This window comes from Drosophila busckii, chromosome 2R (assembly GCF_011750605.1).
Source record: "Drosophila busckii strain San Diego stock center, stock number 13000-0081.31 chromosome 2R, ASM1175060v1, whole genome shotgun sequence".
In the NCBI taxonomy this organism is placed as follows: Eukaryota; Metazoa; Arthropoda; class Insecta; order Diptera; family Drosophilidae; genus Drosophila; species Drosophila busckii.
The window spans coordinates 284,982-307,504 of record NC_046605.1 but is presented as its reverse complement, the minus strand read 5'-3'; the positions used below and the strand labels follow the sequence as shown (position 1 = coordinate 307,504).

The 22,523-nt window shown below is 41.8% G+C and overlaps 6 protein-coding genes across 8 annotated transcripts; 3 read left to right on the top strand and 3 right to left on the bottom strand.

The window, feature by feature from the left end:
- Positions 1 to 83: 83 nt before the first annotated feature.
- LOC108596021 (probable cytochrome P450 4aa1) lies at positions 84 to 4,595 on the bottom strand. The gene is made up of 4 exons (XM_017981378.2): positions 4,407 to 4,595; positions 1,568 to 1,751; positions 1,106 to 1,489; positions 84 to 1,050 (listed from the first exon to the last, which is right to left on the bottom strand). The coding sequence occupies exons 1-4, from the start codon at positions 4,422 to 4,424 to the stop codon at positions 110 to 112; spliced, it is 1,527 nt and encodes a 508-aa protein (XP_017836867.1). The 5' UTR covers positions 4,425 to 4,595; the 3' UTR covers positions 84 to 109.
- On the bottom strand, positions 2,776 to 3,503 carry LOC108596023 (cytochrome c oxidase subunit 6A2, mitochondrial). Of its 2 annotated transcripts, none has more exons than XM_017981381.1 (2): positions 2,937 to 3,503; positions 2,776 to 2,878 (listed from the first exon to the last, which is right to left on the bottom strand). In XM_017981381.1, exon 1 carries the CDS (start codon positions 3,345 to 3,347, stop codon positions 3,021 to 3,023), a length of 327 nt encoding a protein of 108 aa, XP_017836870.1. In that variant the 5' UTR covers positions 3,348 to 3,503; the 3' UTR covers positions 2,776 to 2,878; positions 2,937 to 3,020. The 2 variants fall into 2 exon arrangements, with proteins under 2 accessions (XP_017836870.1, XP_017836869.1); XM_017981380.1 differs by having other exon boundaries at positions 2,776 to 2,870.
- Positions 4,596 to 5,572: 977 nt separating the features above from the next.
- Positions 5,573 to 15,735, bottom strand: LOC108597642 (putative fatty acyl-CoA reductase CG5065). 2 transcript variants are annotated; one of them, XM_017984290.2, is made up of 8 exons: positions 15,510 to 15,735; positions 12,324 to 12,609; positions 11,838 to 12,263; positions 6,536 to 6,734; positions 6,234 to 6,473; positions 6,040 to 6,171; positions 5,859 to 5,984; positions 5,573 to 5,781 (listed from the first exon to the last, which is right to left on the bottom strand). In XM_017984290.2, the coding sequence occupies exons 2-8, from the start codon at positions 12,598 to 12,600 to the stop codon at positions 5,661 to 5,663; spliced, it is 1,521 nt and encodes a 506-aa protein (XP_017839779.1). In that variant the 5' UTR covers positions 12,601 to 12,609; positions 15,510 to 15,735; the 3' UTR covers positions 5,573 to 5,660. The 2 variants fall into 2 exon arrangements, with proteins under 2 accessions (XP_017839779.1, XP_017839780.1); XM_017984291.1 differs by lacking the exons at positions 5,573 to 5,781; positions 5,859 to 5,984; positions 6,040 to 6,171; positions 6,234 to 6,473; positions 6,536 to 6,734 and adding exons at positions 6,842 to 7,050; positions 7,119 to 7,247; positions 7,299 to 7,430; positions 7,489 to 7,927.
- An 872-nt stretch (positions 15,736 to 16,607) lies between these two features.
- On the top strand, positions 16,608 to 17,671 carry LOC108597543 (ribonuclease H2 subunit B). The gene has a single exon (XM_017984148.1). It carries the CDS (start codon positions 16,645 to 16,647, stop codon positions 17,650 to 17,652), a length of 1,008 nt encoding a protein of 335 aa, XP_017839637.1. The 5' UTR covers positions 16,608 to 16,644; the 3' UTR covers positions 17,653 to 17,671.
- LOC108597541 (sodium-independent sulfate anion transporter) lies at positions 16,658 to 22,326 on the top strand. Its single transcript, XM_017984146.2, has 10 exons — positions 16,658 to 16,713; positions 19,117 to 19,363; positions 19,930 to 20,229; positions 20,298 to 20,522; positions 20,669 to 20,784; positions 20,842 to 21,145; positions 21,211 to 21,513; positions 21,583 to 21,728; positions 21,797 to 21,967; positions 22,027 to 22,326. The coding sequence occupies exons 2-10, from the start codon at positions 19,342 to 19,344 to the stop codon at positions 22,255 to 22,257; spliced, it is 1,818 nt and encodes a 605-aa protein (XP_017839635.1). The 5' UTR covers positions 16,658 to 16,713; positions 19,117 to 19,341; the 3' UTR covers positions 22,258 to 22,326.
- On the top strand, positions 17,843 to 19,065 carry LOC108597542 (WD repeat-containing protein 5). Its single transcript, XM_017984147.1, has one exon. It carries the CDS (start codon positions 18,007 to 18,009, stop codon positions 19,042 to 19,044), a length of 1,038 nt encoding a protein of 345 aa, XP_017839636.1. The 5' UTR covers positions 17,843 to 18,006; the 3' UTR covers positions 19,045 to 19,065.
- Positions 22,327 to 22,523: the final 197 nt, after the last annotated feature.

The following is a 22,523-nucleotide window of genomic DNA, read 5'->3' as shown; positions in this document are numbered from 1 at the left end:
GTTTTTTTTTTTAGATATATTACAAGCTTATTGTCTCAAATCTTTAACATGGTCTTAAACCGCCGCATGCGCGTCTATGTTGCCTACTCTAATGTGCTTAATATGGACGCTAGGCGGCCGCCTCCTGTTGCTGTTGCTCTCGTGGCGTAAATCGCACCCACAGGCCGCCGGAGGCACGCAGAGTAATGCGATATGTGGTCTCGAATGTGGTCTTGCCAGGCACTGGTCGCAACTGGTAGCTGCGCAGCAGCCGCGAAATGATGGTTTTGATCTCCAGTATGGCGAACCGATTGCCAATGCAGTAGCGCGGTCCAGCGCTGAATGGAATGAAGGCATACGGATGCCTTTTCTCCGCCTGCTCGCTGGAGAATCGCTCCGGCTTGAACTTCTCGGGCTCAGGATAGATGTGCGCAAGGCGATGCGTAGCGTAGGGACAAATGAAGATGTTACTGCCGACGGGCAAAGTGTAGGCGCCCAGACGCACCTCCTCGCCCAATTTGCGTGCAATTAGCGGCACGCTGGGATACAGACGCAGCGCTTCCTTGATGCACATTTCCATGTAACGCATTTCACGCAGATCACTCATGGTGGGCGCCCGATTGCTGTTCTCGAAGATGCGCTCGAGCTCCTCATAGCACTGCTGTTGACAGTCCGCATTTTGCGCCAGCAGAAAAATCGTAAAAGCTACAGCGGCGCCCACGGAATCCTGACCAGCCAGCATAAAGGTGCAGGCCTCGTTAACAATATCCTCCTCGCTGAATCCCGGATTGCTTTCGGAGATTTCAATCATGTAGTCTAACAGGCACTTGCGCTCCACCTCGGAGCTGGCAAGAAGCTCACGGCGACGCTTGATCATTTGGCGTGTAAAGTCATTGAGCAGCTTCTTCTGATGCAGCTCATCACTGGCCATTGAAGTCAGGTGATAGATGCCGTCAAACAGCAGCCACGGATGGGTAAAGCGTGCGGGCATCACAAGCTTGCCCTTGCGAAAAGGCGAGTCCTCCATGAATCCCAAACCTTTCTTCTTGATGGGCACGCCCAGCACAGCCTCTAAGAATATATTTGGATGAGTTGAAAATTGGCTTTGGCTAGGACCTGCACTCACCGTTAAGTATGTCTATGACACAATTGTTAACATATTTAGCAATGTTTATGCCCGCATCCAAGGCAGATGCATCTAGGTTATCATTCAACGACTGCGAAGCATCCACAAACGTGTCAATAAACTTCTCCAGCAAGCTTAGATGGAAGGCCGGCTGTATGAGCTTGCGATGTGTGCTCCACTTGAGGCCACTGCTGGTAATGAGCCCGTCGCCCAGAAAGTTGTGCATGAGACGATAGAAGAAAACCTTGTTGGTGTGCTTCTTGGAGGAGAGTATGACCTGCAGGTCCTCTGGCTGAAGCACCACAAAAAATGGAAAGAGTAAAATCCAAATGCGCACTAAGGAGCCATATAGGTCAAATGCTTTAGCGGCACGATTTCGCAGCACTAAACAAACAACAGAGAATCAAATTAATGAATTAGCGTATGGGAGGAATCGTAAAATCTATTCCACGGAGTACTTACAGTCTCTTTCATTGATAAGCAGGCAATTGCCTATAAATGGCAATGAAGGCGGCCCAGATAGACGCAGCGAGAGCAGCACCGATTTCAGATATGCTCCTATATATGTGTGGCATCTATAGATGCTCAGCGAGAGCAGCAGCAGCGCCAGCACGCTGCACAGCTCCGATTTGGTCGCGTGCTGCAGCTGCAAGTAGGCCAAAGGTAATGTTTATCCAAGCTGTGTTAACTTGTTTGTCAATTCAAAAATGTACTATATAGGTAGGTATATATTATTTTGAATTTTTGCGTAAATGTATTTGCCTAACCCACCAGCCGCAATTGGCCCTTGAACGCACTTCAGTTTAATGGCTAAAGCTAAAGATACAAATCTCTAGTGCGATATTCATGTGTACGTTGCGCTGCGTATCTAATTAACTTCGAGAGTATAAACATCATTATGGGCAAGCTCGTGTCATGTCGTAAGTTATTGTAAACACTCATAATCATACTCCACACAAAAAAAAAAACATCAAATACAAATCAAACAAAATTCAAACTCGAAAATCAACGAAAGTGGCTACAAATAAAAAAAAATGGTGTGAATTGCTTGGGACAACACGTCGTATGCGCTATCTTTAAATACAAATTGCCTGTGTGTGTATGCGTTCCAATTTAATAGCCTGCACTTGGGCCAATCAGCGCAAGGACGCTGCGACTATAGCTCAGTTACAGATACAGCTACATTTGTATCTTTTTGTAGGCAGAACCAAGCAACAAGCTGTGCCTTGATCGCTGATTGATGATGATGAGTTGTAGCCACGTTTTCAAGTCTGCTTTTGTTTAGTTTTTACTAGGGCAAGTAAAAGTGACAAACAATTATTATAAATACCTATAGCTCGCACATGTGCTAAGCACTACAAAAAAAGAGTAATGCACCTTTCGTTGTGCGTTTTTGGAACTTTGAATACTCTGCAGTTGGCTAGAAAAATCGACTTTGTCGCTTCAAAGTATTGTCTCCATGTTTTTCTTGTTATTGTTTTTATTGCCTCACATGCTGCAATTTTTCAGGGTCATACAGGTCGTAATGAGATAAACAGTTTTGTGGAAATATTTTTTGTTGTTGTGAATAAATTATGCATTGAACACGTAACCCCAAGCACCAAGCACACATACACACACACACACACACACATTGATCGTAAGTCAATAAGATTAAACAGTTAATGCCATTTGAGTTAATATTTTATTTGCGACTCTAGAGGCAAATTGATTGGTGCTACAAGCATTTTGGAATTTGCAAATGTTACAGATTTCGTTCAAATCACTGAAAAACTTATAAGTTTGTTAAAGCTCATATACTAATATGTTAAGTGGACTCTCTGGGGCTTACCAACAACAACAAAACACAATAAATAAATCAATGATTTAACGCATGAACATCCCATCCCGACTTCGTAACTAACACTTGAGCCTTTTAAGCCTCATAGCCCTCGGTCAGAGCATTGACTTCACGATTGTGGAAGAGCGAGCGCTCTCCGTTGCCCCAGGGGAAACGTTTGGTGCGTCGACGCAGATGATCATACTTGATGAACTCCCTGCGCTGATTTTCGGCAGCGCCAACGGCCGCATAATAAGCATTAATCATGCACAAGCCAATGGCAGGTGTGGCCACCAGAAAGGTTAGGCGCTTCCATACCAGGGAGCCGATGGGCTTGCCACCAATAAAGCTCAAATTGTGCACCACCTGATCCAAGCCAGGACGTATAAAGCGTGTCCAAAACTGCGACATGTTCTGCTCCATGTTACCAGTTACCAGTAAAAGGAAAGATTATGAGTGGGCTTTAGATCAAGGAGCTGGATATGGTGCTGGTTTATTTATTATGAATTTGCCTTGGAAAAAATTTCGTACAATCTAACGAATTTGAGTTCTATATACTTCACTGCTCAAAATATACTGATTTATGTTACAAGGAATGAATTAGTTGGCATACCTATGGCATGTACGCCCACGCCTGCCTAATATTTAAATTCTTTTCTAAGTTTTTTCTTTATAATTAGGAAGTCTCAAGGGAACTAAATGCAGACCTCAGCCAAGGTACAACAACCTATAATTTTGTGTTTACTAAGCCAAGTTCCGCTCAGCTCCAATGCATATGCCTCTATATATGGCAAGTGTCTTATATACTACTATCATAATCATAGACATGCATACAGAATTCGCAGCTCCTAACTGGCGTATTTGCTTAACAATTCACACTCGCCCACTAATAAATGTACATGATTATTTCCTGCTAATTCTACCAATAAGTGCTGGGCTAGCATCTTCTTTCTTTTTCCATCTCTTAGACCGACTCTGTGCTCAGTCTCCAACCCCCCAACCCGACCCACGCCTTTAAGTGTTTGTGCAATAGACGTACGTGCCATGGGCTAATGCTAATAAAAATAGCAACAACAAGCACAATGGCCAGCAACAAAATAACATAGTAATGTCATGCGAGAGTCTTGCTGCCCAGATCGATCCGAGCTTCAGTGTCATTGTCAAAGAGAGCCCAACAGCCACGCTTACCCATCGAATTAACAAACTTTGCACTTTTCATTAACAATTTTTGGATTTATATATAGTATATATGTGTGTGTGTGTAAGCTATTGCTTCACTTCTAAGTGTTTTTACTCTTAATAATCACTTCTACTTTCATGTGTATCCAAAGAGTCCTTTTCATGTTAACATAGTACTTTTTATTCAAGTTTTCATTGCTTTGTTTTTATATCCAAATGAATTTCCCACAAACTATTTCAATTTATTTTCCACACAAATTTTCCATTTGATTGTATCACGTTTCTCATAAATCTTTTACTCACCACTTTTTCCACCAACATTTTGCTGTTATTTGTTTCCAATTAATAATAATATTACACTCTCACAGTAAAGCAGCTTCTGATTTTAATTGCTCACTCTCTGTTCGCTTTGCATGAATGTCCTTTAAGTCTTTTGCACACTGCGCGTATTTAATATAATATTCAGCGAATTGCGATTTGAACTCGCGCACAGTTGGGTTTGAAATGTTCATGCTTAGGCCCGCTCAACATCTATTTATAACCAAAATGTTCGAATTTAACGTTAAGCCCGACTCGCCGTACACACATACAGACGTAAATCACGTCAATGAGGCGTACGTGATTTTAGATGGCAAAGACAGAGCAAAGCTGTTGTGGGAGATCGTATACTTTAATGATTGCCTTCCTTTGCTTCCATTGCAATGGGTCAGTTTTAGTTCCAGAGCAAGGCTCAACAGCATCCACTACACTTGACTATCCGCACCTGCTTGCACTTCAGCCACTAGCACTTACAATTAGTATTGATTTGTGCGACATAGTAACCCCTCAGAGGCAACACAAAGCGTGCCAGGTATGTATGTATCGTTTGTTTATCTGCTGCTTCTATGGAGTTAATTGCTGGCGGTAGCACTTTTCTATTTATTATTGTTTTCATTGCATTTCGCCAAAGTTTGTTTACCTAAACGCATTGCCTGTTAGCTAATCATTGATGCAAAATCAATTGACGCTTCCGCAAATTGCATTAAGTTGCTTTAATCAATCCTCTGTTTGAACATGCTAATTGAGCAGTCGACTGCGTATTTAAAAATTAAAAGTTCTAACCAAATTTCAAAAACTGCGATTACTCTTTTTTTTAAGTCAACTAAATGCAGCACACTTTCGAGCTGGAAAAACTAACTATAAAGAGCAAAAATCTGCTGCATGCTTTCAGGCAAATAATCTCAACTTCATGCCATAGTTAAGAATCCAACGATTTATGTTGTGTTTAGCTTTTGCTCATCTACATTAATATAAATCCCCTGGATTTATATGCTTCTCAATTAATTGCTTTAATAATTATATGTTAAATACAAATACCAATGCCAACCTACTCATTTAATGAAACACAGACTCATTTGATTTCATACAACACAAAACAGATATATTTACGTACACATTTTACCTGATTCAACTTGACCTGAAGGAGTACAGATAGAAACAACGACAAGTGCAATGAAAACATTAGATACAGAGTGCCGAAAAACATTAGACTAAACCTATTGTATAAACTAGAGTAGCTCAATGCTTCACTGCTTCAATGCCATGGCGTAGAAGATCGACAAGACCCAGCTTGGTGCCAATCCAATAGAGTAGTCCACCCATGATGAGCGTCTTGCAGACCCGATCCAACACATACATGCTATGGATTATTAAGAAGGCATTAACAAATGTATTTATGTATGTGTGCGATATACAGTTTACAGTTGAGCTACTTACAAGCGCAACTGTATGCGTGCTTTGGGTAAAGAGGTTAACGGCTCCTTCATCACATACTGACGTCCGCCCAAAATGCTGATCTTCATGTACTCATAGTCGTCCACATCGTTGGTGTTGATTTTAAAGCTGTTTGTTAAACAGAGACGTGAGCTGAGATTGTACTCCATAAGTTGCTGCTTACATTTGACGATCCTTTTCGCTTATATCCTTATAGATTTGCTCGAAACGCGTTGACTTGAAGTCCCAGCTGCGTGTGGTGAAGAACTGCAGCATCTCCAGACCCACGGCTATCTTGTTTTGCACATGCACCATGCTAAGGAAGCGTAGGCCCAATTAGAAACTATTACCATATTCTTCATCATTCATCGTACTCACAAGCGTCGCTGACCACAGATGGCCAAGAGAAAATCGATCAAATAGGCGGGCAGCCACATGAAGAAGATGACGCAAAGGCTGTGATAGAGCTTATTGCTGGTCATGTTCCCATCGGGATACCACAGACCCACCTCAAAGGGATATTTGATGCCCAAGTCGCGGCCCACGTCCATCACCCACTTCCAAGTGCGCTTCTTGGCATCGTCCACCGTTAAATTGAAGACCGGTATTTGTGTCGATCTGCAATGTCATTGTAACATATATGTAACATATAATAGCGAACGTTAAAGGAAAGAGCTTACCTGTGCTCCTGTTGACTATTGTGAAATGGCAGTAGGATGAGCCCATTGATGGCTATGTCCACCGGTATAACCTCCGACTTGAGCTCACCATTGCAGATCATGGAGCGTATTACGCCCTTGCCAGCACCAATCAAAACACCCGTGGGTCCATTCATGTTGTCCACCCAGCCTGGCAGCGGCTCAGCCACAGCAGGTGTCACTGAGCGAAAGTAAAGATTAGTGCAACGGGAATAAAAATATAGCGTACATCTTTAGCTTATAGACATTGAAATGAAACCACATGCGAATATAAACAAAAAACCTGTGGGCGTGTATTTATTTATTTGGCTGAAAACCTTGGCTAAATGCAAACTAAACTAAAGCTAAATTGACTAATTAAATTCCTGTGAACCCAAATGCAGAGTGTGTCCGTGCGAGGCACCTAGAACAAATCCAGTACGCCTGTCCACTTTAGCAGATAAAAGCCAAAGAGGCCGACAATGAGCGTCTTGCAAACGATATCCACAATCCATTGGCTGCCAAAGAATATTTTGAAAGTTTAATGATGAAGTTGCATATGTAAGTTTATAGCTCAGGCTCTTACATGCGCATATGCAGCTTAGCTTTGGATAGATCCTCATCCTTTTCCTTTAGTATATACTTGCGAGCGCCGATAGCACAGATGGTCATGTACTCCTCATCCGTTTCGCTGGCACTCATATTCATGTTGAAGCTGCAGGTAGTGGGTAAGTTAGGATTCATAGTAAAGTTTCCAAGTACTTACATTTCTCTATCCTGTTCACTTAGATTGCGCCAGAGCGATGCATATTGATCCGAGCGGAAGCACCAAGCATTCAGTGTAAAGAACTGCAAGACACTCAGACCAGTGGAAATTTTCTCCTGCACACGCAGCATGCTAGAAAGACGAACCAATTAGCAACTTAATTGGAAGGATCAAGGCTCAAGGCACTCACAAGCGTTTCTGTCCCAGCAGCAGCATGAGGAAGTCCAACAGATAAGCTGGCAACCAATGGAACATGGCCACATTGAACTTATGATAATATTCGTTGGTCGTGACGCACGGATCGGGATACCAGAGGCCCGCATTGAAGGGGATCATCTTGTTGATGCGCTTGCTCATCTCAACAACAGTGCCCATGGTCATCTTGCGATCATCCGCACCCGTTATATTATAGACGGGCACGTTCTCGGGGCGACGTGCTTGCTTATTGAATTCATACGGTATGACAATGAGGCCATTAATGGCATAGTCCACCGGTATGACCTCAGCCTTGTACTCCTGATTCACCAGCACAGAGCGTATAACGCCCTTGCCGCAGCCAATCATCAGACCAGTGGGTCCATTCAGATTATCCACCCATCCTTGCAGAGGTTCAAAGGCCGCAGGCGAAACTGTCAACAGTGTTCATAATTTAGTTCGAGTACTCGATTCAATAAATCTTGGAGCTTTACATACCAAGTAGCCCAGAGTATGGAGTAACATTTGTTGTCACCTGATGATAACCGCAGCCAGTTAGGTGTGAGTGTGAGTGTGAGAGTGGATGTGTGGAATAGTGAGTTGAGTGCAAGTGAATAGTGTCTTAAATGTATTTTGGATTTAAGAGTAGATAATGTGTAGGGAAACTTTATATACACTTGTAGCTCAGAATCTATTATCTTCCGCCTACAAGCGTAATAGGAAATTTGAAGTGGAAATAGGAATCAAGTGTGCTATGTATTTGTTCTTGTTTGTGTTTGAGTTTGTGTTTTGTTGGCGGTTGTTGTGGTTGTCCCACTCCTTGGAAACATAGCATAATGCCACACGCACACACACAGACACAAAAACATATATTTAAATATATATTAGAGTAGACACTCGAACACGTATTTATATAAAAAAAGCGAACCGTTTGTCATTTTTATTTCACAAGACTTAAACTAAATAATACACCTCAATATATGCAGATTGCTACCCAGAAAGCGAAACTAAGCGAAATGATAAAGCAGCTAAGATGAATGTTTGCGACCCCACTTAAACGCCCATTAGGCGTGTCATGACACCGAAAGTCCAGTATCCTACGAAGCCCAAGAAAATCGTCTTGCACGCGCGATCCAATAGATACATGCTAAAATAAACATAATACAGTTTTTGGTCGACGTTTCTGTTAGGCCTGGCTTACAACATCAGCTGGCGGCGCGCGCGTGGCAGCGTATCGGGAGACTCCTTCATTAGGTACTGGCGACCGCCCTGCACACAGGACTCTATATACATAGGTATGGTCTCCTCGGGATCCATATCCATGTTAAAGCTGTGCAAAACAGAAGCGTGTTAAAAACAACGCACTCTCGCTAAAACACTCTCTCCCTCTCTTTCTCTTTGCCTATCTCTTTACATACTTTTTGCGATCAGCCTCATTGAGGATACTCCAGAGCGAGGCGTAGGCATCGGAAGTAAAGTACCAGGCACGCATGGTGAAGAACTGCAGCACTTCCAAGCCCACAGAGATGCGATTCTGCACGCGTATCATGCTAGGATTATTGGTTATGAAATTATGAAAGGGTTGAGCCACATTTTAGGGATCTGCAACTATGTGCAACTTACAAACGCTTCTGGCCCAGTACGAGCAGCAAAAAATCTATCAAGTAGGCGGGCAGCCAATGGAAGAGCACAACATTGATACTGTGATGGACCTTGTTGGTGGTTATGCAGCCATCTGGATACCAGAGACCGGCCGACATGGGATACTGGTAGCCTATCTTCTTGCTCATCTCAATCACTTCGCCCCACTGCATCTTGCGGTGGTCCGCACACGTAATATTGTACACAGGCACCTCCTCCGGCCGGCTCTGCTGCGATACAAACTGATAGGGAATCACACAAAGTCCATTGATGGCATAGTCCACCGGTATGACCTCCGATTTGTAGCGCGTATCGATCAGCATGGAGCGAATGACGCCCTTGCCGGCTCCCACCATTAGTCCGGTGGGGCCATTAAGGTTATCCACCCAGCCAGGCACAGGCTCGTAGGCCGATGGTGAAACTGCAGGAGATGTTTGTTTGCATTACAAATGCTCTGTCCCTCATCTACATATATTATTCTCTTTTCCTTGCTCTCTTTCTGCGTCTTACGCAGTTCTTCCAGTTACATTCAGCAGCGACAGCAGCAGTGGCATAGGCAGCAGGAGCTCACCAGCAGCAGAGGCATAGGCAGTAGGGCCAGCAGCAACAGCGGGGAAATATAGAAGGCGTTGCAGGCGTAGCGTTGTGGGCGTGGGCGTGGGCGTAGGCAAAGGCTTTAGCTGGGGCATAGGTTTTGTGCGTGTTTATTTTTGTTGTGAATTTCCGCTGAACAAAAGGCAAAGGGCTTTCGGTTTTTCTTTGGCGTGTGAACATTTTGGCATTTGGTGACTTTTTAGAGGTTGTTTAGCGCATTTAAAAGGTGCTTAAGCTGGTGTTTAGCAAGGGGAGTGTGGTTTTGGCAAATTGTGTGTTGGATGTATATAAGATATATCTTGATAGTGTACTTTAGGCAGCTATAAGTCTTAGGAAACTTTTAGCTATCTCGGCAACTCTTTTGAAACGAAACTTGTTTAATCATTAAGCTTAGCTTAAAAATCATAAACTTCGTGTAGCATCGGCTGTTGTTAGGCTTTGCATATTTTTTGAAAAATTCTATGCTCACATAGTTGGAATATTTGTCAAGGGTAAATACAATATTTCCACTTCAAAAACTTGTTGGCTTGTTTAACATAAAGATTGCAGAGGTTTCGGTTACAGGTTACAGTTTATAGCAGACAATTTGCTTGTTTTCATTTCATGCTCATTGAACTTTTTGGTCAATGACGACGAGCTGAAGACGTTGCCAGATCTCTTTATTGTTGTTGTACTTGGTTTACAAGCGGTATAATGTTCATGTTGAGACTTTGTGTTTGCATGTATTTGTTTTTATTTATTTTTTTTTTGTAATCAAGCACTGGAATATTTGCCTAAAACGTAGCTGTTTATTGTTGTTGCTTGTTGTAGTTTTGTTGCTTTTGGCATTGTTATTTGTTGTTATTTTAACTGTATGCGCAGAGTATTAGGCATTTACTTAGCTGGCACACTCTTACCGAGCATTTGTTTAAGCTTGTTGTTATTATTGTATTTGCTCTGGTTCATGTGCTTTCGGCAAAGCAGGCGGATATGGCCGGTTATGTGGCTTACAACTATGACACACACACACACACACAAACATTTTATTTACATGCATAACTTTTTGAGACAAAGCTGCCAATTAACTGTCTGCATAAGCATTGAATTAATAGCTTAGGGCCCAGCTTTTGGACACACCCACAAGTCATTTCTCATCTGTGAGTTTTCTTGTTTTATTTATATCTTGGGCAAGCGCCTAACACTTCAAACCCCCGACTAGTGCCCCTCCTCCTCCTAAACTCTGTTGCACATTTGCACAATTTGCGACACGCTAAGATGTTTGAACTTTGCGAACTTTTGCAAAGCAGCTGATAATGTCATTGGCTTACTGCTTAAGCTCATGTTCAATATTTAAACAAGTTTATTGTCTGTATAAAACGGGTCAAACACACTAAGCCTAACCCACTAACCCACACTGCGCAGCACAAAAACTGTTCATCTGATTATCTTTAAAAAATCTTTTTTTATATCTACAACTCTCAACATTCGCATTAGTTCAGTAATTTAATAAACGACTTTCTATTGATTAAATTCTAACAGTATCAAGCATAAACAACGCACTTCACACATTTTACAAATTTACTGCGCAGTGTATCCCCCCTTCGAATAATTAACAAAACAAGTGTTGGTAATAAACATTGCAACTTTGATTAAAGCGGGGTCAGCGCATGAGTGGCCTTTATCTTCATAAAACGCCGTAAGCAAAGATTCCTATTTTACAATATAACAGATTTACCATTCACTTGCAAAAAAAAATAAAAAGCTTTCAATTGCTGGCAAAAGTTTGCCGGTGGGGCTTATGCCTTAGGATACAAGCAGCTGCAAAGCCAAGTTAAATTAATAGCCTGCAGTTGGCGTAAATTAATATTTTTTTCTTTCTTATTTTGGCCAAGCGGAGGCGCAAAAGCCAAGCAAGTTTTTGAACAAAAATAAAATGACATAAAAAATAGATATTATTAATGACATTAATCCAAGAAACAAGCTGCAGCAGCAATAAAAACCAAATGAGAAATAACCAAACCAGGCAACATGGACAAGCTTTATGTGAAGCCAGCGACTATGCTTAATTATAACTACTTACATACTATATGTAAATATATGTTTACGAGAGACTGTGGAGACTGGACTTACCTATGCTTGGACGCGCTATAATCACCGGCATGGACTCGTAGTGATCGCGCACTAGAAGCTCGGCCAAACGCTTCGAATAGGTGTATGTATTGGGATGGGGCTTGAGCAGATCGGGCGTTATGGCGTCCAGCGTCTTGACATCCATCCACTCGGCCAGGCGCATTAGATCCTCGGGCTTGTGTGGAAAGTCATAGACCTTCTCGTACATAACCTCCTGATCGCAGTTGCAGAAGGCCGTCGATAGATGCACAAACGCCTCCAGCTGCTTCATCTGCTTGGCCACATTTAGAGTGCGCTGGGTGCCCAATAGATTCATGTCAATGGCGTCGCGCAGATTGCCCTCCAGCTTGAGCGTTGCGGCCATATGGAACACTATGTTTGTGCTGTCCACAACATGCTTTAGGCTGTCGCCACTCAGGCCCAGCACTTTGAAAGGGAAGTTCATAAGTCACTTGAATAAACAAAAGACTCAGGCAACAAACTTACAGTCATAGGTCACATCGCCTTGGTAGATGGTCACCTTTTTGAGCATATGCGGCCGCTCATCCTTGATGCGCTGAAATATGGGCAGCTTGAACATCTCCTCGAGGCGCGTTTCGGGTGTCTTGCCACGCTTCGGTCGCACTATTATGATGACTTCTTTAAGCGAGTGGCAAGAATAGAGCAGCTTTTCCAGCAGCACCTTGCCCATGAAGCCCGAGGCGCCGGTGATGAACACCGTCTTATCCTTGTAAAACTCTTGCACCGGCGACAGATCCAACATTTTGCAAGCCTGCAATAAATTTAATGGACAGGTAAATTTCAGTTTCGTTTTCGGGTTCGGTTTCGGGCTGAGTGCGGTTAGGCGACATACCAGGTGGGCAGCCAGTCGCCAGTTGCAAGTGTTGCAAGTGTTGCAAGCACAAGCGAACGCAAACTAGGTTAGTTCTGAGACCAAAGCAAACGCAAACAGGTTTCAAATGGATTTTCATTTTTCAGCTTTTTGTTTGATTGCGGCGTCGATTTCGCATTTCTTCGCAAATGACGCAATGGTCGAGTCGAGTCGAATGTCTGGACGGCTGGCTGATTGGTTTAATGGAAATAGCAACAGCAGTATCACAACAACAACAATAGTAACAGCAACACAAAGTTGCAGAAACTTAAATACGTTTGGGGCAGGAGACTCATCTAACTTGTCTATGTCGTGTGTTTACTTTTATGAAAGAGTTTTGCAAACTGCAATAATAACAACAACAACAACAACAACAACATGCATCATACAGCATGCCACCAGCTGTGCTTAGCCCGCTCACGCGCCACCTCCCCTCATTGCTGTTTTGGATAGCCTGCCACAATTGCACAATTGGGGATTGTAGCTTTGGAGTTTATTTGGTATTTTGGGTTTGGATTGCAAGCTACGTTACACTTGGCCAGAGATGTATGGAATATAGGTATGTGTGTGCGTGTATTTGTGAGTCCGTTTGTCTTGCACTTTGACCACAAGCGTAGTGGCAAAAATCGTGACGTTGCCAAAAGAGGCTTCAACACTCAAGGCAACTTAACTTTGATACTTTTAAAAATTGCATTAAGTTGGAGTTAATTAAGCCGAAAGACTTGTAGGTCTATAAACTTCCAAACAATTTTAAAGCAGCTCAACAAAGTATATTTGGAACTTATACATGACTTATATAACATATTTTACCAGCTGACACATTTATTGTATTTGGCAAACGGCAAATTTCATGCCACACTGACCGAGTTTATGTTGTCTGAGGCTTTTACATATATTTTCTTTGGTTCAATGCCTATTTAACATAAAACTCATGGGCATAGCTTTGATTTCAAAAATCTATTATATATACGCATTCAAGGAAAGTAGCGAACAAGCGTTTATATACTTATATAGCCTTGAATCCCAGTTATCAAGCTGTTTAAAGACTTGCAGCAGCCTAGAGCAGCGCAGCACTTTTCACGCTTGTTTCTTAACTTTTTTTGCGTTTTATGGCTAATAGGCCAGAAAAAAACAAGTGATTGCCACATTTTCATGTTTATTGCCAATTAAAACACTTCTGCATACAAACGTCACAGCAAAAATAGCAACAGCAACAGCAACGACATCTAGTATGCAGCTTATGCAAGTCTTTCAGACAGCTACAATTGAGCTCGAGCCACAAAAAATCGTAAGCATAACACAAACTCATACATATACTATGTATATTCATTGATAGGCCCACTTGACTGCGGTAAATGCCAAGCAGCTGAAACTTAAATTGAAATTGATATGCAAACGAAAGACTTAGGCAACGAACTTGTCTAGCGCACAGTGACAAGCTAAAAAATATTTCATGCATGGCATAGCAAAAGCAAGGAAAAAGACTTGCAAGTATTGAGCTGTATCTTTAATTTTTTATCTATTTCATGCAAGTTTTTAATCTAACTGCATTCATCAGCTTAGGCAGTGTGAAGGGCAGAGTCCTCAATAAGTAAGCAAGTTTTGTTTGTTAAGCATTTAGAATAAATGTGTAATCGCATTAAAAGTTGGCTCTCAACTCAAGTGATTTAATAGCTTAGCAAACTTATTTATGAGCCTGGCTAAACGGCTTCGTTTGTTGCCCTAGTCTGCGCTTTAATATGACACAGTTTGGCATGGCATAGTAGCCAATGAGCTAAGTGAGTTGATAAAAATGACAACATTTAATATAAGCGTATATATACCGCTGAGAAACCGGTTTCATTAGCTAAAACAGACGCGCATGTAATCATTTCATAAACAAAATTAGTGGAAAAAACTACAAAAGCGATAATAAATTTGTTTTTGTTGTTGCTAGTGCGGAGATCAACTGCAGCTGCAATTAGAACTTGTTGCATTGATGAGTTATTCAAAAATACAAATAAAATGATAACTATAAACTTGACCTCATTTCCTACAAGCTCTAAGCAATCATTAAGAGTGAGGGCAAAAATAAAACCACTTGGCCGCATTAAAGCATGAAATCGAAACAAAAACAAAGTGAACTTACGCCACCGTACCTTCCAAAGGGGATCACCGCTTATGACGGACAAAATCACAAAAACAAAACGGCAAATATGTAAATATAAAAAATATTGTATCTTTTGCCATTGACACAAAAGCAAATTCACAGATTAATTTTTTTTTTTTTGAAGAAATACTTGAGGCTTCAGATAAAATCAATGCTAAGCTAATGAGTATTATGATATAATACTATTTCATAGCTGATCAATCTTTAATAAAAGCACTAGACAAGAGTAGCCGGAAGCAAATTGTAGCTGTCACAGCCCTGACATGCAACTGACCCAAGATTAGCCCAAGTTTAACAATTATTTTGAGCCAAGTTGCTTTTGGAAATACTTAATAAGCGTCTGTTTAATAATTAAATGGTTGGTTGCGCAGCTAATGGCGCCCAAAATGCTTCAAATTGCTGGCAGCATTTTTTATTTAATTTTTAATTGTAGCTCTATTCTTTGGTGATTTGGTGGCTGTTTACCAGAAAATAAAAAAATCATTTATAAACATATAATTTGCCTAGAGCTAAGCACTGAGAGGAGGTCACTGAGCAATTGAAATAAATTGCAGTTTATGTATTATTTTTTTTTTTTTTTTTGGTTTGCCAAGGTGTTGAAGCATGATGTTTATTTTTATATATATTTGGTGCGTGCTAGTGTTTTAATTACCTTTAGCAGTAGTATGCTACTTTAATTAATTTTAGCAGAAACTTTGGCTTTTAGCTGGAACGTTTGCTTTAGCCTGGTGCGGGCCACGAAAAACACGTTATATGCCCAAAAAACAAGACGAAACGTGTTGTCTATATAATGTAACGAAATTTATGCACAATATTATAAATGCCACGATCACTCGAGCTGGGTTGATTAAAAGTGAGTTCACTATTGCGAGACGGCACTGCACACGGCGACGTTCAAAAGAAGACTGAGCCAACTCGGGCTGTGGGCCAGTCCATATGAATAAAACCCACTGCTTTGCTTGGCTTGCGTCTGAGTCTGACGAAAGTGAGTCTATTTATTAACTGGTTGAGCATTTGGCCGGGATGGCGTTGGAGATGTGGCAAGCTGGCGGCACCAGCACCTGTTAGTAAATAACTATTAGCCATGCCAATATGGCTCAAACAATTTGCTAAGCAAACTCAGCGGAACTTTGACTAATTTTTGTGGCTAAGGAAGTTTGTCACTATTGAAATAGTTCACGAAGTATCGCAAATATAGTTTATGGATGCTTTACCCAACGTTTGTTGTTTTGTCTTTTGCACTCGCCAAATAAACTTTAGCCTATGCATGCAAAAGGTAAATTAGTTATGGAATAATGATGTTGAATAAATTAAAATTTGCAATTTTAAACATTTTCAAAGTTGGTTTTTTGACTGCGAACTTGCCTCATAATCTTGGTCGTTCAACTTATAATGATCAATATATCATGCAAATTTTTAAGGCTTTTAATTGCCAAATATTGCGAATATTCAGCAGTGCATAATTTATATGCTTATTGCATGCATAATGTAACCTTTAACCTTTGCGGCAACATCGCTAAATTTGGCAAACAATAAAAAGATAATAAACAAAAATGTTAGTTAACTATTCGCATTCATTTGAATTCGTATACGCTTTGTATTTGAAATTGTAACAATATAAGCGCCAATTCAAATATATCGGTTATCGATTGAATCTCTTAATCGTATCGTATTGCTTTTTGCACACACTGTCATTCCCAGCAAGAAAGTCACTATCATCCACAACGCTTAAAAAAGGCGGTTGACTTTGCATGTTAAATTTATTTACAAATTGTTTAATTTGAAACATGAGTAAGAAATCAACGCGCTCCACAAAACTGAAGTCTGATCCGGATGCTGTGCCTAAAAAAGCATCGGTATGTGCAATAAAAAAAGTGCTTTTTATAGCACACAACCTGTTGCATGGCGAACAAAAAATATGTTTGGAGCGTTTCTATCATCCTGGCAAGGGACGCAACGCATTGTTTGCCACGCTTGGAGATAGTGTAATAATGGAGGTGCTAGAGTACGCCGAGTCACGCCGCAGCTGGCTTTTAACAGCGCTGAGCACCGAGGTGTGCTCCAATGGGCGAATTTACATAACGGCACCCATAGATTTGAACTTCTTGGCGCTGCATCAACTGAGAAAACATTGCTCTCAGCGGGCTATCTCGCTGGACAGCATAAGCGAGGACTCTGACACTAATCGATTGCTTACCAAATTTGTTAACCCGGAAACACTTAAGTGTGTGGCGGATGTCAAGACTTCTGGCGAGCAGAGTTTTTATAAATACAATGCAGCGCGAACAATGGCTTGGTTAGCACTAAAGACGCGGCAAGTGATGACTGTGCTGAGGAAAAAGCAGGTCCACTGCGGCCGCGGTGCAAAGTCACAAAACTATGTGCAAAGTGAAAAGCTGGCGGATGGGAATGATGTGAATGAGATGGACTACACTCGTATGGCATGCGACTATGTTGGTCGCTACTTGGATGCCGACTTGCACGAAGAACTAACGCGCTATCTGCATATTCCAAGCGAGATCCAAGCGCTGGTTGAAGAGCAGAGCAATGCACAAAAGCGGAAATCCCAGCAAAGCGAGTCCAAAGCCAACAGCAAGAAAATTAAGCTTGCTGGCGAGGACGCTGCAAGTAAGCTGCGTCAAAGTGGACTAGTGGACAGCGAAGAACCAGTTACTTCGCCAACGGCTGCAGCACCCACTCCCCTCAAAGAACGTAGCTTAACAGCCAAGGAGAAGGCGTTGGCCAAAGGCGCCAAGGGTAGCAAGAGCATTGCCTCATTTTTTAAAGCAAAATAATAGAAACTAATAAACTTATTTAAGCTATTAATTCATTAATTAATTGTCAATATATATACATTCTAAGTATTTAATTTACATAAGCATTGGAAGAAAACTAATGAGTTTTCCGACTTAAGTAAAAAGCCAACAGCTTGGTTTAATACTTCGTTAATATGTCTGGCCCAACAAGCTGTGAAATCATAAACATTCTTAGGTAATGTTTAACATTCATAAAGTAATTTGTACGATGTGTATAGTTACTAGCAATCTTGACAGCTTGTAAATTGGCAGACTGTCAAATGACTCTAATAACAAGTCCGTTGGCCATTTGACATTTGTTGTGAATAATTGTAATAATACAAAGAGAGATCAATGGATTGGAATCTACCTGAAGCCAGAGAGCAAAGCAGCATCGATGGCACTGTCTTCAAAATACCCCAACACTTGAAAGCTGATGATAAGGAGAAAGAGAAGAAGAAAGACACAAGCTCACCTGACTACAGTTTAAAGGGCGCTCTAGATGGACATAAGCGTGGCGTTACTGCGCTGCACTTTGCGCCCAGTGGCAACTACCTGCTCAGCGGCTCGGCGGATCGTACGCTTAACATCTGGGATGTGCGCACATCACAGCTGGAGAAGACGCTCAATGGCCACACACTGGGCATTAACGATGTAAGCTGGTCGCCCGATAACAAGTATCTAATTAGCTGCAGCGATGATAAGACCATTAAGCTCTGGAATCCACATTCGGGCGAGTGTCTTAAGACCATGATGGGTCACACTGCTTATGTATTCGCATGCCGCATAAATCCTCAAGCCAATCTAATAGCTTCCACTAGCTTTGACCACACGGTGCGTTTGTGGGATGTGCGCACAGGCAAGACGCTAAAGGTGGTGCCTGCTCATATGGATCCCATCTCCTCGGTGGACTTTAATCGCGATGGCAGTCTCTTTGTTACTGGCAGCTTTGATGGTCTTGTGCGTCTTGGTGAAACGGTCAGCGGTCAGGTGTTGAAGACGCTGATCGATGAGGACAACTCACCTGTGGGGTATGTCAAGTTTGCGCCCAATGGACGCTACATTCTTGCCGCCTATCTTAATAGTCAGATCAAGCTGTGGAACTTTCAAAAGCCCAAATGTCTGCGCGTTTACAAGGGTCATACAAATCGCAAGTTCTGCATCGCTGTAAACTTCTCAGTGACCGCAGGCATGTGGGTTGCCTCTGGGAGCGAGGATAGCTGCCTGTATCTGTGGAGTCTGCAGAGCAAGGAGCTGGTGCAGCAGCTGCCAGCGCATCAGCAGGAGCTCATCTGCAGCGATTGTCATCCGACTGAAAATATTATTGCCACTGGCGCGCTGCAAGATACTGAGAATCTGAAGCTATGGCAAAGCGGCGAGACAAACAATTGAATTGTCAATGTTTTAATTAATTAAAATGCAATTATTTCCGTTAATGCTGTTTATTATCTTTATCTTTCTAAGACCGCAGCGTAAATTATTTGTAGATCGACAGCGCTTTCAACAGATAACATGATAATCAAACACACACCGACACACACATGCACAAAGTCTAGCAGCGGCAGTAAGTTCAGCGATTAGAGAGCGCACCATTCAAGTCTGGAGCGGCACACTGAGCGGTCGTCGCGACTCGTTTTGTCTCATAATTCAACGCGGAGTCAAACAGTGACTGCAGCTCAGCTATACGTCATGCGAGCCGACAACAGCGAAGGTGAGCTTCGAATGCAGTTACATTTATAAACAATATAGAAAGTCAAGCACGTGTATTGCTCACCTCACCCCACCCCACTCGTCCATTGAAACAGATCTCTCAAACTGTTTGCGACTGATAACACCAGCACAAAACCAAACAGAAATTTATGAGCTTCAGCTTACAATTTGGCGTTACATAGACTTGTATCAATTATGCGCCCTATAAATATTGAGTACGTGCGGGAAATATAAAGCTAATCTTAGGAGCAGATTGTTGCTGGGGCCAATTGCTACCACGCCAGATTCTGAAGCGTTCAATTTATGAGCAGATTTTAAATACTCTGGCGAAATATCAGTCGTAAATAAAATGTGAAGGCGTGAATGATTCTATATACATTTATTTATCTGGCTTAGTAACCGACCATTATTAAGCTTTCAATCAAACTAGCCTTATAGTTTTCTTATATATATTTAAAGTACATGTATAGACCCGATTGCATTCCCACACACACTTGTTGCTAGTAGGACGTTATCACCACATATGTTGACAATGACCAAGCGCCATAAAAAACAAAATACTTGCAGATAATCTTTTCCGAGAGCAATTACCGAATGTGGGCCGGCTTATCAGAGAGGCGGGCCGTAAATTTTTCCGTCCGTCTACATTAACAAGTAAATTTCCAATATTGGGATGGCTGCCACGCTATCGAGCCTCCTACCTGCTTCAGGATTTTATAGCTGGCTTTACTGTTGGCCTCACGACAATTCCACAGGCCATTGCATACGGCGTTGTAGCGGGTTTGGAGCCACAGTATGGTCTTTACTCAGCTTTTATGGGATGCTTTGCCTATATTGTGTTCGGCTCCTGCAAGGATGTGACTATTGGTAAGTATTGAATAATTTATTAATTAAAATGCAATAACTATTACTTCAACATGATTTTGCTCTCATAGCGACCACGGCTATAATGGCGCTGATGGTTAATCAATATGCTACAATAAGTCCAGACTATGCGGTACTCGTCTGTTTCTTGGCGGGCAGCATTATTCTTGTGCTGGGTCTGCTAAACATGGGTGTTCTAGTGCGTTTTATATCCATACCGGTGATTACTGGATTTACAATGGCCGCAGCTACTACAATAGGTAGTGCACAAATTAATAACCTTGTGGGTCTAAAAAGTAAGTTTACTGATTGGACTTCAAGAGTAAAATCATTTAAGCACCGAAATAAAATACTAGCTCTCAAGAAATATTTGAACTCTTGGGTAAATTCAAGTGCTTTTCAGCTTATTAGAAGATGACAATTAAAACTTCTTCGCTTACAGGTCCTTCAAATGATTTGCTGCCCGCCTGGGAGAATTTCTTTACACATCTGCCAAATATAAGAAAATGGGATGCGCTACTGGGTATAGTAACTCTAGCCTTTCTGCTGCTCATGAAGGTAACAATAATGATCTACTATAAAGTGAACTTGAGTTTCATCAACAATAAATAATAGGAAGTAACCAAAATCAAATGGGGACATCGACTCTTTTGGAAATATCTTTCACTGTCTCGCAATGCTTTGGCCGTAATCTTTGGCACTTTTCTAGCCTACATACTCAGTCGAGATGGGAATCAACCATTTAAGGTGACAGGGAACATAACGGCGGGCGTGCCTCCGTTCCGACTGCCGCCATTTGGCACCACCATAGATGGCGAGTACGTGTCGTTTGGTGAAATGGTCAGCGAAGTGGGTGCTTCACTTGCATCTATACCCATGATAGCTATACTCGAAATTGTAGCTATATCAAAAGCTTTCTGTGAGTTATTTATTGTTAGCCTAACTTAACAAACTTTTATTTATATGAGACTTTTTTCTTTACAGCCAAGGGCAAGATTGTAGATGCCTCGCAGGAGATGATAGCGTTGGGCATGTGCAACATTATGGGCAGCTTTGTGCTTTCCATGCCTGTAACGGGCTCCTTCACCCGCACTGCAGTCAACAATGCTAGTGGCGTTAGAACACCGCTGGGTGGTGCTGTCACTGGAGCTCTCGTGCTCATGGCTTTGGCCTTTCTCACGCAAACGTTTTATTTCATACCCAAAACGACACTAGCGGCGATTATCATAGCGGCCATGATCTCTTTGGTGGAGTTTGACAAAGTAGCAGACATGTGGAAGTCGAAGAGTGCGTAAGCAGATTATTAATGGGATTCTTATTTATTATTATTGTTTCCGTTTGCTTATTGCACTTCAGAGCGCGATATGTTTCCCTTTGTGGTGACCATTGTAACCTGCCTATTCTGGAGTTTGGAGTATGGAATGCTGTGCGGCATTGTAGCTAATCTGGTCTATATACTCTACAGTAGTGCGAGACCTCAACTAAATATAACACTAGAAAAGGTAAGCTGAACAATCTTTAAGAAAGATTTCTCTAAGGTAAATGTAATTGACTTCTTCTTTATATTCAGATCCAAGGCTACGAGATTGCTTTAGTAGATGTGAAACAGAAGCTGGATTATGCTTCCGCCGAGTACCTTAAAGAGAAAGTCGTGCGCTTTCTCAACCAACAGAGCATAAAAATAAGTTTAGTTATAATCAAAGGCTCTGAAATCAACGCCATTGATTATACAGTCGGCATGGTAATCTTTCTTAAACCTTGTCTTCTACTATCTTCATTAACTTTTCAATTTATTTGTAGAACATCATATCCTTAAAAGCGGATTTGGATGCACTCAACTGTGAGCTCTTATGCTGGAACTGGAGCATAAGCTGTGCGGGCGTAGTATGTCGTCTGAAATCGGATCTACGCAGAATTTTCAAAACGGAGCATGCGCTGGATGAACTGGTGGCCGCACACTTCGATAGCGTCTCTGGCACAGCCTCAACGGTGACCATCGATAGTGCACAAAACGAGCCAGCTGTCGACTAGTTTCAACATGAACGCAGTATTTTAAACTATAAGGCAAGCTTCTTTATACTTAATTAAATTAAAAACTAAATACCATAAATTAGCATTGCTGCTTGAAGAGTTAACTTCCAGAGTCTGGCGACAGTGTGTCTGCTGGGGACTCTCTATAGCTATTGAATTACGATACGTGGTCCTTCTCCAGAACCCTACAGATTATGTCATAATAGTTGCACAACAAAATTAATTGAACTGTTAACCGCTGACCACAGGCGCAATCTCCACAGAAA